General features: G+C 39.5%; 1 protein-coding gene and 1 long non-coding RNA gene across 3 annotated transcripts in view; one reads left to right on the top strand and one right to left on the bottom strand.

Moving 5' to 3' along the window:
- Positions 1–2,875: 2,875 nt before the first annotated feature.
- The window catches only part of LOC124182515, a 39,476-nt gene continuing 25,222 nt past the window's right edge, over positions 2,876–17,129 (bottom strand). Inside the window, exons 2-4 of the long non-coding RNA XR_006870786.1 lie at positions 11,636–11,709; positions 4,641–4,825; positions 2,876–2,932 (exon numbers count right to left, since the gene is read on the bottom strand). This is a non-coding gene — a long non-coding RNA (uncharacterized LOC124182515). The remainder of the gene's footprint in view (positions 2,933–4,640; positions 4,826–11,635; positions 11,710–17,129) is intronic.
- Positions 5,237–13,034, top strand: LOC124182512 (breast cancer type 1 susceptibility protein homolog). 2 transcript variants are annotated; one of them, XM_046569903.1, is made up of 9 exons: positions 5,237–5,786; positions 6,437–6,672; positions 6,772–7,292; positions 7,371–10,676; positions 10,757–10,833; positions 10,923–11,592; positions 11,738–11,855; positions 12,013–12,242; positions 12,732–13,034. In XM_046569903.1, the coding sequence occupies exons 1-8, from the start codon at positions 5,701–5,703 to the stop codon at positions 12,222–12,224; spliced, it is 5,226 nt and encodes a 1,741-aa protein (XP_046425859.1). In that variant the 5' UTR covers positions 5,237–5,700; the 3' UTR covers positions 12,225–12,242; positions 12,732–13,034. The 2 variants fall into 2 exon arrangements, with proteins under 2 accessions (XP_046425859.1, XP_046425858.1); XM_046569902.1 differs by having other exon boundaries at positions 12,013–13,034.

Raw genomic sequence — 17,129 nt, 5'->3', positions numbered from 1 at the left:
AGTTATTAGACGGCACAAAGTTTGCGGAAATTTTACAGGGTGTAGTATAATATAACGAAAATGGTTTTTTTCAATTAGACGTAAATGTGCAGGATTCTATCGCGAGGATTGATGATCTTAATTGTAACTAAGATGAAATTTTCACGGTTCGGTAATTGCCAGGTTAATTTGGAATCGACGATGAATGGATTACACATCGGGAGATGTGAGTCAGCAGCGTTTAGCTACTTCAATTAGTATCGATTTATCGGTTACCCGATTAGCGCAAGTGCATTATGGTGCAGTACAGAAATCGATGCGGTTTAGTTTGATTGACTCGGTAGCGAGTAAATTTGAGACTGAACGGAATCTCATGACCCATTCTTTTCGGATGATCGATAAACGAAACTGTAGCAACTCGAGAACGCCGAATATGCAGAGTTAATTCCTAACGACTGCATGATCAGTCGTTTGCTAAAATATAATGCGCATGCGCTCCGGTGCGAGAACAATTGTTTGTCAGGGTGACCAACTGTCTCTAACCTCAAAAATTTTCATGGTTGTTAATTGATATGTATAGTTGAATTAATTCTAAGTTCAAGTTCCGCATTTAAATCAGTATTACTTTTGTTTATGAATACCTGTTGATGCTGATATATTTGTGCAACAATCTTTGAAGAACTGATATCTAATTTGAATATCGCAATTAACGCTATTCAAGCCCAGTTTAGTCTGACCCTAGATTTTCACTAACCTCGCACTTTCTAAATCTAACCAGCTAACAATAAGTTGTTGCATTTATCGCTTTATTAAACAATTGATATTGAGTATTATAAATCGTATTGCTAGACCATTCCTTCTAGGGATTTTTAATCAAACTTTTTCTATTTATAATTATGGTGAGCGAACTTCTCTATACTGAACTAGCTCTATCGAACCGTCGTATAAGCTGATCTAATTCCCTGCCCTCGTCTATCTTATCTTTAAAGATTTTTAAAGTAAAAAAATTCGTGACGATATCCACAGAAACCGTACAGTCGAATGATATTGGAAATCTCTTCACCGCCATCAAGTCGTCGAGTAAATTCCAAGATATCAGCGATTCTTCGTCACTTGAATTCCAAACAGTGGCATTTATCCGTGGAGTCACGTCACTTTTGTGCTTTAGAACTGCCAGGTCGATTCATACGCGACGAAAACGGAGAATTCCGCATTCCAAGGAGCGTCAACTCTCGTCCTGTGATGTTATACTGAACGGTTTCGCAATCTCTGCAGTCCTGAATATCGAATTATCACTCCACTACTCGATAGCTGAGTAGGTAGTGGGAAGTTTCAGCCGCGATCAGTTAATGGATCCCGAATAACTGCCGTATATAATCCCTCGGGAACAGAGCCTGAGGAATATCGGATTCATTGCAGGAAATTGACGCTCCGTTACAGAAGCTAATTTCAAGCCGAAAGAGTTATCTTCGAGCTTCAGCTACTTGCGAAGGCAGATTATCCAAGACTGAAAAAACACTCGATGGCAATATTAATGAAATTGAATGAAAATAATATCTCTAGTGCGCATTCGTTCTGCAATAAGGCAATCTCTTGAACGGTATAAACGTAAACGTGCAACAAATAAAACTGTAAATAGATTATACGATATTTTGATCTGAAAAATATTTAACAACGATTCGCTAACAATACTTTGTATTTGTATAACGTGGCTTTACTTCGAAAAGCAATGTCTGTTTTTTTGGATTTATCGATTGTAGAAATTTGTAATTACAATAATTTTCATGAAAACTTCACACAATTACTGCGTTTGGCAAGCCTGTATCAAGTTTTCAAAGACGATTGAATTTCGGATCAAAAAGAAATTCATAAATACGATAAGAGTAAAATAAAGCAACAATATAGCTTAGCATTCCAAAAGCTACAATAGTCGCTAATAATTATGTAATTCAATTATTTGTTTAACAAACAAACCTTATTCGTACAGTTAAAATGTGTAGAAAAAAAGGTAATCTCAGAGAAACAAATTGGTTCAAATCAGAGTGTCGTACTAGTAAATAAATCATTCGTGCAACAACGTGCAAGCTTATGCTAATTCGGAATTTTCGTTACAGGATTGTCAACAAACTTTTACTTTCGAGATTGCCCGATATTAGACAGATATTGAAGACCAAAACTTCATATCGTTCGCTAAAATTCAAAACCATTTATGCGCAACACGCGGTGTACGATATATTGTACGAAAATTAAAATCCGTAGATAACTGTACAATAAATTGGGAATGAAAATAGAGTGGCGCCGTGACATCTGGTGGCGAAAAATTGCATTACTCAAACTGCCGTATTTAATTTTGAAAGACCTTTTAAATCGAATTTTTTTTAATACTTCGTTTCCGTATGAAAAAACGAAAGCCTCACAGCTTGCACCAAATAGTCTGTACCTCCGTATTCGAATAATTGCAGCCTGAAACAATTTGTCGATAATCCTGCGATCCTCGCCGCCATATTGCCCAGTCACGCCCCCACGTCAGTTATCAGTTTTTAACATTTTGCTGAAATTAGTCGTACACATGATTAAAACGCGGATATTTGATAAACTGTAACTTTCAAAATTTTCAGGAAAAAAATCACTTGACTCGGTAAAATTTTTTGGGCCCGTAACAACCCTGTAACGGAAATTTGGAGGACATTTAGCTACGCTTCCGGTTTACCTAGAGGACCTTTGGGCTCTCTCGAAGCCCAGAGACCCTTGAAGAGCGTCGGGTCGCCGCGGCGCCAGTCCCTCCAGCCCCGGCCCCGGCGGATGGGCCCCGGCGAACCGGCCGCCCCTCCGCCGCTCCCGGGTCCCCCGGGACTTCCGGGACCCCCGGGGCCAGGAGTGCTCGGTGAACCGGCCTGCGGCTGCCCGTGGGCACCTGCGGCTCCGCCGACCTGGGGCAATGGCAGTCCCACCACTGCACCGAGTCCAAAATCGTCCCGAAGGCAGCGGCCGATTTAAAGAATAGTAGTTTAAAAATTCGAGCCGGTTACAGCAGCTGATCACCGTTCGTTAAGCGGAGCTCCACGCTTGGAAATCGGTTAAAACATGTTCGGTTTTCATCTTGTTTAAAATTCAATCCGAAGAATTCTAAACGAGATGTGATTTGTAACTTTTTTTACTATAATTCCTGAAATATTGCTTTTATTCTAGAGAATAAATCTATCTTTTTCAACATCTTTTTTTTTTCTTTTAGATACAGATCTAAATATTGGCCAACGTTTTTATTGTATGAAAGCATTTTCAACGATCGTTCGTTTCGTATTCTTTATAAAATTTCTTTCTTTTTTTTCACGCTGCCGTCGTTTGAAACTAAACGTGGAACTTCCCTTTAATTGGGGTATTACGAGAATAGGAAAATTGAATTTTGCGGGGAAAATTAACGTTTGAACTTGCAACCAACTGTCGAGTTGCACGTGCGGCAGACTGAACTTGCTCCAGAGATTAGGAAGTACCGCGTAACAATACGCTCTTTAGTGATGCAAACTTTGTCGAAAAGCTAGTTCTGTTAATCCGCAAACTTATCGTTGATCCGATTGTGATAGTCCCGAAGGGCAAGAACATTTCACGGCACACGCAATCCCACAGTCAAATGTAAATTCAAACATTCATTTGATGCGTGAAGTCTGATTAAAATAATTGGAAACGACGCAATATTTTAAACGGGGTTGAAAAATCGGCGATTCTGGAAATCATTCCAGTACATTGATCGTCATAGCAAATTATGATTTTTATCTTAACAACGCCAATTTAAAATTTCTCACTTGTCGATATCGTCGGTCTAACTCCGGTTATTATTATAAAGTCTTTAACTCTTTCCCCCTCTCTCAACACAGTTTGAAACTTTTCGACTAAAGTTGAATTATCTTCGCCGAAAGTTTCCAATAGAAATTTACCCGCCATTCATATGATGTAGGTCAATTCTTCTAAAGATTTAGAGACTTTATACATTGAAATAAAACCAAAGACCAATCAAAAAACTAATAAATTCCTGATAAATGGTAACTCTGTTACTTAAATGAAACTAATTAATGGCTAATTTGATTATCAAAGAACTGAAACGAAAACCGTTTTAAAACCTTGATTTTTATCGTCTATGAATATGAAAATAATTGCCAGTAAACTGAAACGAACTCATAATAATTTGATATAGAAAACCGGAATCTATTCAAATTTAAAAGAATTGGCGTTGTGTCCAATCGAATTCTTTTCGATTCTTTTCAGTCCAAAAACAAGTGATTCAAACTATTCTCCGTTCGTTCCAATACGATTTTTACAGGCCAATTCGTATCGGTCTGCTGGCTCAGCAAGTGATTGAATCGGAATTCTCAGGAACGTCGTCGACAGGCGCGTAATTTGGGTTGCTATGGTCAGGCTGAGTCGCTATTGAAACTTATTTAAATACAGATGCAAATTTTATTCATTGTTTTTTTTATTTTCCTCCGACTCAGCGTTAGGCTCGAAAAAAGCGTTCGTTTAGTGGGCTTGAGTATAACGGAACATATAAAAGGAGTAGATTTTCATACTGAGTACATATTATTTTGAATAAAAGGCATACCAAAACATATTTGAAGAATAACAAAGTTCGTAAGACGAAAAGTGCGAATGGAACGATAGCAACTCACCGCATATGGAGAGCAGCAGAACTCCGGCGAGGAAGCACCACCCCATAACGTGACATCAACAGGTAGTTCCACCCTGAACCACGTCGCAGGATAATCGCATATTTTTCTGTTTGCTCATCTCAAGCCGGCTGCCGCTCCACCTCTCCTTGCTTCGGTATAACCGCGACACTTATTCGGCCGGCGATCTGAAAGGTGAGCATTTCGAATGGATAACCTAATGGCACTGCGATTGAACTAATCTAATTTTCGCAAATTTTGCTTGGGATGATTCGATTTCATAATATCGGCTTTACGCATGCTTGAACCTTTGCGAATCAGTCACGTGACGCGCGCTTGAATGAACAGCGAATCGAATTTCAGCGTTGAGTCACGTGGTGGTCACTTGACATTCCGAAGCTCGCCCGCTGCACAGATTAAATAGACTGATTGTGAGCATTTCCCAGAACCTCGATTTCCCCGTTTTTGTTGCTATCTTTCTCTTACACCCGCAGTATGTACGGCTATCTCTTTCTAGCGATCTCGGGGTGGGGATATGTAGGATGGTACACCTGCAACAGTCCCTCACTTGTTTTTCTCTTCCCCTCTAGCCCTTGGTTCCACTACCGTAGGCGGTATTAAGAGATAAGTGAGGCGGAAGACCCCATAATAGAGAAAGTGACAGCACTAACAACGATAGTCGTTTAGAGGACATGGGAAATGGCCGGCGTGCTCAGTCTATTTTATATATAACCAAGTCTATGGCCCGCTGATATCTAAATTCCACATTCATTGGCTAGATATTGATGAAGGCATAACCTCAACGTATGTGACGTGAGGCGGATGTTTTCGCGCCAAATAGTTACGATCGATGGGAACAATGAAAGGAACACACGCGGTACACTTGGTTTTGCGCCTGTTGTTATTGGTTTGAAAATAACTAAAGGACGTGAAAACTAACGAATCGATCGCACTGCTCGGTAAATTTGTTTCGCCTCGGGCTCAAAACTCTGCGATGCGTTTTTAGTCAGCGTCAGTTTATCTCTTGTGTTTAATCGGAGTGAGATAATTCTGTATTTTCGTGATGAACGAATTTGAGGTGGATACCGAAGTGAAGAGAATCGCAGAAGCGATTGCATCTAGTCGAGAAACTCTTCAGTGCACATTCTGGTAAGTGTCAACACCTGGAAATTTAAGTCTGATTCATGTTCATGTCATGCACAATTACAGATGATTTGTTTACTAGCTTTGCTTTTATGCTTGAAACACGAACGCATCAACGATTATAAACGTTGTAAATATACGCACTGCTCTGAAAGTTTTTCGCCTCGTCTAATTCATGTCGTGATTTTTAACTTTGCATTCGCACATTCATCCATGACAACTGAGATCATCGAAAACCAAATTGTTGCGAAACAGGGCTTATCAGTTCCTATCAGAACTCACTTAGAATCAGAAATGTTAATGTTTCTGAATTTTAGCTGTGCTTATTGTATTTTATAAACAGAAGTCGCATGTGGCTCAAAAGCTTTTGATGCTAATCGTTCACAGAGTATTCGATTTTTCTGCCCAATTAAACCTGAACCGATATAATTGTCTCTCTGAAATTTGGAATGGAGAACGAATTGTGTATACACTTTTCTAAATAAAAATTGATGCGCAATAAATACCAAACTGATCAATTTTCTATTTTCATTGATATCACTAGAGAAGCACTTTTTTATCTTTGCTATCAAGCCTGAAAATGGATTTCTAAATAACTCACTAATTTCTCAAATCGGGAAGCTCCTTTTTTAAACACATTTATTCGCATACGACAGTCGTCAACTGCCAAATGAGGCTGTCAGCGGAAAATGCGGTCATCCAATTTGCAAAAATTGTGCGAGCAAGATATGTGGAACGAGAAAAGCGATCTGCCCTATCTGCAAGACCATCTTAACAAGAAGCAGTATACGCAAAGTAAAGACTATTGACGACGCTGTGAAGTGTCTGAAAAGACTCATTGATGCATTTGAGACAGATTCGAGGACTAATTTTTTGTCCTTTAACCTAATTCGTAAGTTGAGAATGAAGCATAGAAACCCGCTATTTTAATGCTCAATTTTCACACCCCTGGAAGTTTTTCCTTATTATTTCTATTTATTTTCTTTCTTAGCAACAAAGCAGGATAAGGATCCGAAGCCTTCGACCAGTGGAATTGTTGAACATCACTTTGTCACAAATCAACCTCAGAGATCTCGTAAAAGTTCAGCGGCAGATGGGATAAGAAGACGAGCGACCATCGATTCTGGGGAAACTCTTAAGATAACAAGGAGAAACTCCTTACATAGAAATGAAGATCTGACGAGTATGTCGAACGAGAGTAATACTACTTTGGGAAAAGGGCATGCCTCCATGGTCCATGGTCTCTTAGCTAAATCTGAACCTCTCGAACCGAACGAAAAGGTTGGTCTTTGGTTGGATTCGGAGGAATTTGATGAACAGCTTGTGGTTGTCGGAGAAATAGAAAAACCAGTTATCCCTCTGGTCCCATCTATTGCAACAACTGAGGTCCCAGACTCAGCGTCCATAGTACGTCCCAATTCGCGCATGTCACTACAGAGTGGTAAAAAAACTACATCCCTAACTAAAAAGAATCGAGCCTCGTCGACTCCAAAGAAGAAAAAAAATGGGATTGTGAGTACCAATGAAAGCAGTTTAAGATACAAGAGCTTTACATTCGAAGCAACAAGTAAACGGAAAAAATTTTTTCAGACTTCTAACACCACTCCCGAGGAAAACATGTTTGATGAGTTGTGCGGGAAGAAAGTATCTGAGCAACCAACGCAAAATAGGAAAGTCAAAATTGCCTCAAGTTCGGCGGATAGTTCATGGTGTAAATTAGAACAATTTGAACAGGAAACAAGCGCCAAGGTCAGAAAACGCAAACGATTGAACATCAGTATAGAAAAACCAAGTACATCGAAGCAAGTTGTTGGGACATTGGATTTAGAATGTTCTGAAGATGATGATAAAATCGAGGATGCTAAAAGTGGTGAAAATCTGATCGATAGCAACGATGTACAAGGCAAGAATAAGCCACACATCATATCTGACAGAAAGCTGGAGACTGAGGAAATTTTGTATCTCCCAAAATTAAACAAACGCCAAGTAAAAGAGATAATTGGCGTTAGTTGTACGCAGGCAGACTTTGACACATCCAAGAATTCCAGTTTTAGTCCAGAAAAATCTCCGACTAAATTGCGTAATAATCAAACCTCGCTGAGAAAATCTGATAACAGTAACCACAACAACAGCAACGATTCATTGCCGCTGCAGATTGAACCTGAAAAAGATACAACGTCGTGCATCGAATCAATCGTGAGACCGAAATCCAGGCTAAGTCTTTCTCTTTCTGGCAGTCGTCCGAGTTCTAGACTTTCGCATAAAAGTCCCAGTGAATCCACAGTGAGGATATTACAACAGAGAACTGATGAGAAATCTCCAATTCTTGGCATGAGTTCTGTCAGAGTTTCATTTCACCAAAACGACGAAGAAACAAAGGAAGGAACTCAGCGAAACCAAAGTAATTCTTCTACGGGAAAGGATCGTTCCATAAGATCGTGCAGCGGTTTCATGAAAAGAAATCTTGTGTTGAAAAGATTATCTTCCGAAAGCGGTAAGCATAATGTGAGCATGCTGAAGAGAGGTAAACTTTACAGGTCTCGAAGTAACGTCAAATTTCTACGCCTTGGTTCGATTATATCGCGAACTTTGCGAAACGAATTAAAGAATATTTTTTGTTCTGGAAAAGTGTCGACGTGCGACGTGGAGACTCAGACGAATTCTAGACTGACTCAGACAAATCATATGGTATGCAGTGTTTGTAAAAAACATGTTAGCAGCGAGGCATTGGACAATGTGATAATTCCTGAAACACGGACCGTCTCCAGTGTCTCGAGTAAATCAAAAGCAACGCAAATTAAGGAAGTCGGTACGAGTGATCCTGCAACGCAGCGCGCATTGATAGAAGAAGAATTCGACACTGTGAACAAGGTGAATATGATGTCTCCAAAAGAAGATTCACAGCTCAAGTATTTGTCAACGGAGTCTCCTACGGTTGACAATACTGAACGTTCTGTTAAAAAAAGACGCAGATCTCCTGATCTCCAAGAATATGCTCAAGCGATCGAAAATTATGCAAATAAATTGATAGTAACTGATTCGGAAGACCAAGATACCCCGTGCCAAGAAAAATATCTTAGCAGTAAAGAAATAAATGATCAGACACAGGAAAAAAATTTTTCTAGCTTAGGAACTACATTTTCTACAAAAACTTCTTTGCTTTCGAAGATTACCGATAATCCTAATTGTTTATTAAATTTAAGTAAGTCAAGATCTCCCTCGTCACGTTCAGATACTAAATCATTACATACGTCGCCGAAAAGAAGAATACGGGCATCGGATTCTTTCGCAAGTGAATCTAAGAGACAAAGTATGGAGAAACGGAAATTACAGATCAAAATGAGCGGAAGTTACTGCAATACTTCTTCTGATTCTGACGGTGAAACAGTTCGAGTAAAAAAGGCAACGCCAATAAGTATGAGAAAGTGTTCGGGAGGTAGCAAATCCCCGATGGCAAATGCCAAATACAAAGTTGTAAGAAAATTGAAGTACAGTCAAGAATCTGGCTCAAATCCTGGCACTAATTTGAGAACCAGTCAACCGCTGGAACAACAAGGAACACACGAGAAGGAAAACAGAGCTGAAGAACCATCTACGAAAAAAACATTCAAAAGAATACGTCAAATGTCCAGTCCAGAATTACAAGATGATTATTTGGAAACAGAAGTAACATCAAAAACCAGCGGGTCTAACAGCTCTCTAATTGGTGCTAGGCCAATTGTTTCTTGGGAAGTCAATAAAAGCCCACTGCCGAGTGAAGAACTTAGCGTCGTTTTCTCATCCAACAAGGAAACGCAAGATTCTAAACGCAAGAGATCTCCTTCCCCAAGCTCCATCGACATTCATGCGATAGCAAGTAACTGGTGCGCAGACCTGAATCTTTCGTCGGAAGAATTTGACAATAAAAATGACTCAGTTTTGGGAGTATTTAGCAGCAAAGCTACAAAGAAAAAAAAATTACAGATTGATAACTCGCCTGTATCGTCGAGCAGTGACAGTCTACCGATATTGGACCAAACTGCGTTTTATGGGCAGCCCAGGAAAGGCACAGATTCAATATCAAAGTCAGAGAACCATGATGTGACAGATCGAGTCGTCAATGAGAAAAATACAATCACTCGTGACTGTGGTGATGAAGTTGAAGAAGCTATCGAAGTGAACAAAGGATCTCTAAACAATAGTCAAAGTAGCGCTAAAGATATCACATCAGATAAAGACAAGAGAAACAGGTCAAATTGTGATCTTGAAGATGCCAGAATTCCGTCTGAAAGAAATGAAAATTCTTGTGGTGAAAATGCTATTTCTGCCATGTCAAATATTTCGGTGGAAAAAAATGAAATTGCCGAAAATATGGACAGTTTGCTTCAACTCGGCGATAAATTGAATGGAGTGATTACACCAAGAGGAAATTCAACGCCGATAAAGAACAAATCATTCCAAAATAGAAACCCTGTAACATTTCATCGACATTCGTATAATTCAAATAAAGAAAATGAGGCGGAAAGAGAGTCAGAGAATGAGGAGGATAAGGGAAAGGAAGGTACTTTACTCAGAGACTCGAGTAAATTAACAAACCGCACAACTCATGAAGCATCAAAGGTGAAAAATATAAGGATATCAAACGAAAGAAATGATACGGTTGAAAGTGCTAGGGTAGATGGCGACGTAGAATCCTGTCAATCGTCCTTCGATCACGACTGTATGAACATAACGCAAGATCACATGATGCTCCAAGAAGTCGAAAACAACTTACTGAGGCCAAAATCTATCAAGGAGAAAGAAAAGAACAGTCGAAACAATGTGCAAAAAAGTGTTGATGAAAAAGCGACAAAAATTTCGCCTAAAAAAAAATCATTGGTAGCTATGGACAATCAAAAGGTCAAAGCTTGTACTGAGGTAATAGTCAAAGACATAAATATTCGTGACAAATTTTAATATCTCGTACATTCATTCTTGATACTTTTACTTGAATTCAGACACACTCTGACGACTCGGAAACTATGGGTGAGGACATAATAGAACGTACACCGGAAAAGACTAAGGCGTTAAAAAAGTAAGTTACGTATCTTGTATTCGAACTATTAAAGGGAATGCGATAACTGATTTCGTACAAATTTTACTTTATTCCAACATATCTTTCAGGGACCTTTACGACCACATTGAAAATTCGCAACGGTCGACTGTGTCGAGAAGAAGCTTCATGTCGGTGGACATAACACCGATACAGAGAAAGTTTCAAAAATTTATGCATACCGCTACCAACGTTTCTCCTTTAGTTGAAAGAGCTGGCAAATCATCAGCTGACCAACACGGCGCTGCCAAAATTGCACGGCTCTCGTTTCACAGTACTCCTAAATCAGTTGATCCAAAAAAAAATCTTTTGGCGCGACCCGTCTTGACAAAACCTAGGGGCGCGAGCGAGAGCAGATTATGCTTTGTCTGCAGCAACTTGACACTTCCTCAAATTGAGAATGTGAAGGCATTTGCCCGTTTGCACAACGCGGATTATACCGTGAACTACAAACCTGAAGTAACCCACGTAATTGTAAAAACTGAAGAAGATGATTCTGCAGCGAGGACAATGAAATACCTCCTTGGCATTGCTCACAAGAAATGGATAGTCAGTTATCAGTGGGTAACGGACTCTTCGAGTCAGAACAGGCTCCTCGAAGAGGAAGATTACGAAGTGGTGGACAGTGACACGCATGAGCCTGGACCACGCCGATCGAGGTTGAGTAAAACAGGCTTGTTCGACGAGTTTGCCTTCACTTGCATGGCGGCTACCTCAGAAATTCCAGTCAGCAACCTTCAGGTACTAGCGTTGAAAATTTACCAAATATTATGTGTCCACTTACGAAATCAGCTTATCTGCCACAGTTTATCTTATCGCCATTGTATCTCGCCCTGTTCAGCTGACATTCACATCTATCTGAAACAAACGGAATCATATTTTTCAGGATCTTGTAGGTAGCTCGGGCGGTACGGTGTTCCAAACTTTGGAAGACCTTGCCACTGAAAGGAATAAGTACAAAGTTATTTTGTACGACACTGATACTCAACAGCCCACAGTCTTAGGTAAGTATTTGTACTGTTTTAAATGTTTTACATTATTATATTGTTTTTGCCTCGCTTCTTGAGTTTGTCGTTTTCTTATCTAAATCAAACCCGTCAGAACTTGAAGTTGTCGTACATGGAAAATTTTGATCGATAATGAACATGTTATTTTCAATAGATAAGTGGAGGCAGAAGAGTCGAGCATTGCCAGTGCCGCTCGAATGGGTTCTGACTTGTATAAGTCAGTACGAGCTGGTGTCTCTCTACTCTTACCTGCCTCCCTTCACGCCTGAGGTAGCGGCGAACTTAGGATTTCCACAAGAGCTACTCGTCGAAGACGAAGAGGACAGCCTCAGTCCAAATGAAACGTCGGCATCGAACGCTGCCTAATATACCACTTCATTTCAAGTAACCACTTCACTACTATTTCCAATAATATATCTATATAATCTACAACTTGCTAGTAGATATAAGTAAGATTTGATCGTTCAGAGGCATAGACTATAATCAATATCTTTTACGATTTTCTAATTATTTTACTATAAATTGGATACAGGAGATTCAATTAATCAATTAACCGAACCAAAAATCTTCGCGATCAAAATTTTTAATTTTCACTCAGAAAAATTCAAGCAAAATAAGTCAGTCCTTTGCTTGAAGTGGAATTTCACTGACAATAATATTTTGTGCAGTCGGCTAAATCGTCTGACCTAAACGGCTGGTACGTTAGGGAAATATATATATACCTATGTATGCATATAAAGGTATGTATGTATGGGTACGCGATTTTAATTTACCTGCGGTTATACGTTACGTATTGCAGAAGCATTTTAGTTAATTAAACTGCTTGCTATCGTCATTTCTGTTACAAGTGTGAATCTTTTTTTTTTTTTCTAGCCTTTATAAGCTACACATGTGCCATCATCAAAAACGAAATATTCTATATGCGAGCGTCAAGTTGTGATGATTTATAAATAATAATTAACTGGTATACGTGTAAAACTTTTCTACGTATTATATGTGCCTTTGTTATGCATTCATATAATTGTTCAAAATGCCTAAAGATCAAACTTTATCAAAGCGTTGTAAAGTGAACATTATTGAACCGTTACACAAATTAGAAATAATTGATTTATATTATAAAAATATTCACAGAAATGTATAAAGAATTCCGTTATAAAAATGAATTTGATACTAAAATTCATTTTTTTCATTCCTTTATGTTGCAAAAGTTTTGGTTCAGTCCCTTAAAAAAAAAAAAGACAGTAAATTACTGAATCTTGGGCAACGTATTTGATCATAACAGAAGAACAAAAATTCTTACATCATTTTTTTAAACCTTTGCGCGGAACAAATTTGTCCCCGAACGTGGAGATAATATAATTGAAAATCCATCACCAATTCAATCAACTGATACTTTTCTCTTCTGTATTCCAAATTGAAATGAATAAGCCGAGCGAGATTTCAGATATGCGGTTCCTTTCAAAGAAACAAAGTTTCATTAACTCTTAAGTGAATTCAGCAAGAACCTTTGCATCCTGTACTATCACAACAGTAATTAACTCTGAAGAAGAAAAACCGTTGGCAAGAAGCCAGGATATATGAAAAAGCATGCAAAAAATAAAAATAATCCATCACTGTCGCAAAGTGCTGCCTAGACTGACACCGGATATCCTTAAGAAGTTTGATAAGACAATTAGAAACTTTGATCCATCAGATTTTTTGTTTTGCCGCAACGATGCTCCGCTCTGACTGCAAAGTCTTGATGTTTAGAAGTTTTTTATTCGTTTTAAAGTCGGTCGGAAATACTTTTCAAAGTTTTTCCCTGCAAGACTTTGAAACACCAGTGACGTATAAAATTTTCTTTGACATCGAAATTCACGAAATATATGATATGCTGAAAAAACTGGTGAAACTTGCGATTCCTTCGAATTTTTGTGAAATTTATAAATGGACAAAGCATGTATCTCGCAATATTTTAGCCAGCCGCTATAGTGGATTAACGCTGCTAATTTTGGGAGAGTATAAAAGTTGGACGCCTAAAAATTTTCCCCCCTATCGTCGCTGTGACGTCACTCTGTGACATCTGGGGATTTAACATGTATCACGGAGTTTCTCCCCGCTTGACGTGCAGCCCGAGTGGGTGTCGAGCTTTCACGTTTCTTCATTCCGGCTCACTCGGCGTCCTACAGCACAATTTTCATTCAAATTCGCCTAGACTTTTGCAGTTTCGGTGCGACAGCTGCGCGCTGAAGATTGAATTGAATCGACGACAAAATTGCCCCGCGGTAAGAGTAAAAAAGAAAACGAAAAAAAGGTACGCCGTGATTTGTCATCTCTAGTTTGAAAGTGGAACGATTGCGATGCTAATATATATATATATCAAGATTTTGGTAATATCATATCGCAGACATATTTTACGATCATTGTATTACTGTAACGTAAGCCGCCATCTTGTGGCAGAAAATGCGCACACCTTCGTAGGTCGTATTTAACGATAAAAGTTGTTTATCATCGAATTTTTTACTCGGTATGAATTTGCCGCAACGAAAGAAGAGCTGAGCCACTTGCACGAGATTTTCCGAGAGCTGATACGTTCATAATTTGCACAAAATGATCAGCTGACTACTCTTATCGTCGCCATATTGCTCGGCCACACCCTGCGTCGCATTCTAACGTGAAATGTAAGGTTAAAGGGACGCATTCTTAAACCCCTAATGTCCCGCCATAAGTGAGCCCGGGTGTTGGCGGAAAATTGGATGCTCCTGCGTCCCATTAAAATCCTCAATCTTCCTTCCTTACCGAATGATCCTGTAACTGTTTCACGTTCATATTTATTCCCACATAAACCGGGAGCCGCAACCAGAGAGAAAATACAAGCAGTGGGTCGCAAGGTCGCTATGAAGGGTTGTAAAAGTTTGACGATGGAGCTCGATGTCAAACCAGCCGCCGTAGCCTGGTAGCTTCTTTTGATTCCGAACAATGCGAGGAAAAGCAAACACTCGAGTTGCCCAAGGAGCGTGGCTAAGAAAAAAAATTTTTTAAAAAAAATTCACCTAAAATCTACAAAGAATTTGAATCGGTTCGTCGAGACTTTCGAGCCGGATGAACAAAGAGGTCGAATCGTCAAAAGAAACCAATTAAGAATATTTGGACTTTTCAAGAAGAACAAAGCGGCTGATTATGAATCTCTCAAAGCCACATTATAAAGCTTTCGGGAATTAAGGAGAACCGATTGAAAACTCCCTCGGGATCTTATTGTTCGAACATAATAAATTTCAAGAGTCTACCGATTCGGGGCGAATAACGCCTGTGTGACGCGTATACTTGTCGATGAAAGAGAATCGCTCGATAAATTCTTACTTCGATTTATTGAAAACAAGGACGCGATTCAATGAATAGACACCGAGGATTGCGGGCACTGATATGTATTCGGAAACTTTTCAAGTGTCTGGTTGATTCTTGATTATAACGATCTCAAAGGCATTCAGAACGGGACGAAAGGACCCTTGTATTTTGGTATTTAATTAGAAACTGGTTCGCAGTCTTAATTGCCCACCGCTGGCACGTGTCGGCCGAAAGTTCTCGGCTTCTATCTGTAGTCTACTTCGAGTTGTCTCTTTGCGAATTCTAATTCCTATACATTTTGTACGTTTTTGTAGGAAATTCGTCGCCTCAATAATTCCGAAACGCATAGGTTTTAGTACTATGCGATTGATCGATTTTCCGATTGATCGATTAATCGACGATTACGGTTAATAGTTTTTCCATATTGTAAGGCGACTTCGATTAGTTGACTAAATAAGTTAATAAATTAATCGATTACTCAGAAAAACGATTAATCAAAAAACTCAATTACGCGATTAATAGATTAATCACACAGTACTAATAGGTCTATTTATGCGACGATCAACCGTCAACAGCTGCAACACAATTTTTCGGATTAGAAAACTCGTATCCTCCAACTTCGGCCATATTTGTACGCGCATCGCGGTGTAACCGCTGTTTCCAACTATTATCCTGAATTTTTAATTAGCAATAACGCTGATACCTTCACAGCCGCCGTTGTTGCGGTTCCAGCTGCATCGGAATAATGCCATTTCGAGTTACGTGCAACGCGTGTAATTTTCCCAGCCTGCAGCTAATTCCGCACTGTTAAATGTTTGAGCAGGAACACGCGCGCTGAATTCTAAAACTGAAAGGAAATCTAATCAAGCCTTTCCGGTGGCCTGCGTGATATAGTGATATAGCTATGATTTATCTCGAAAAGTTACGAGGAATCGAAGTATGATCGAAAACTGCTGGAATACATCTTGCAGCTTCGGATATTGCTCGTATAATGCACCGTATTATATGTATACATACCCTAGATATCTGTATTATACATGTGCATATACTTCATCAGGATGCAGCACTGCAGACATGAATGCACTGAAGGTTTTTTTAACGTTCACGTTTAACGAGGGGAATGAATTATCCAACAAGCTGCCTTTCCCAGCACTTTTGCTGCTGTGTGCCTGCTCTGCCAGCTCTCATTTGCAGGTAAAACAAATAGTATGTACGGCAACGGTGCACGTTTATAAAAAGTAAAAAAAGTCAAGTCGCAGATGGTCACTGCTCTGTTCACCTCGCCGCTAGTTTGCCATTCCATGTTTCAACCTTAAACCCCCCGATACCCGCCTTCCCAAATATATAGATATGAAAAGTTAATTCTAATTCGCCTCAAAGTGGATACGAGAACAAAAACAATAACACCGAAGTTCTGTTCACCAAAACAGTTTCATCCAGTTCGTGTGAGACATAATAATTCACGTGATGAATAATCGTTACACGTTGATTGAAAATGTTTATCCACAATTCACTGCACGTATCGGATATTAGGAGGAAAATTTCGAAGGTGCTGGATGAATTCTGAGAGGATTTAAGACGTCATGTGGGAATAATCCAGATTGTAGGTGAAAATTCGCTTTGAAATACGTGGCTAAATTGTTATCACGCAACACGTTTACTCCTCGAATATTCGTTCTTGACTGGAGCCTAGAAGCGAATTGCGTCGCTGCCAAATCGGCTGTATCGCCTTTCGATGCTCCTCGAGGTCCGAAGAAGTATCATCAGTCTCCAGAATCGATATTAGAGCAGCGGTAGGCGCGTACCTACAACAATATACGAATCTGTGGGTTACGTCACAAAACCGGCGAGTTCCCGGCTCAATTAGTGGGTACCTCTGACGGATCGTTTGAACGGGGGCCACTCCAAAACTTCTGGCACTTCTGATTCTTTGTACATACTTTTTAA

Source organism: Neodiprion fabricii, chromosome 5 (assembly GCF_021155785.1).
Source record: "Neodiprion fabricii isolate iyNeoFabr1 chromosome 5, iyNeoFabr1.1, whole genome shotgun sequence".
NCBI lineage: Eukaryota > Metazoa > Arthropoda > Insecta > Hymenoptera > Diprionidae > Neodiprion > Neodiprion fabricii.
The sequence above is the reverse complement of the archived record's forward strand: the minus strand, read 5'-3'. Positions and strand labels throughout refer to the sequence as shown.

Excerpts from the sequence above, each read along its gene's own strand:
- LOC124182512 (XM_046569903.1), top strand. The coding sequence starts at position 5,701 with ATGAACGAATTTGAGGTGGATACCGAAGTGAAGAGAATCGCAGAAGCG. Across the intron at positions 6,673-6,771 it reads TTTGTCCTTTAACCTAATTC|CAACAAAGCAGGATAAGGAT; the intron begins GTAAGTTGAGAA and ends TTTCTTTCTTAG. Across the intron at positions 7,293-7,370 it reads AGAAGAAAAAAAATGGGATT|ACTTCTAACACCACTCCCGA; the intron begins GTGAGTACCAAT and ends AAATTTTTTCAG.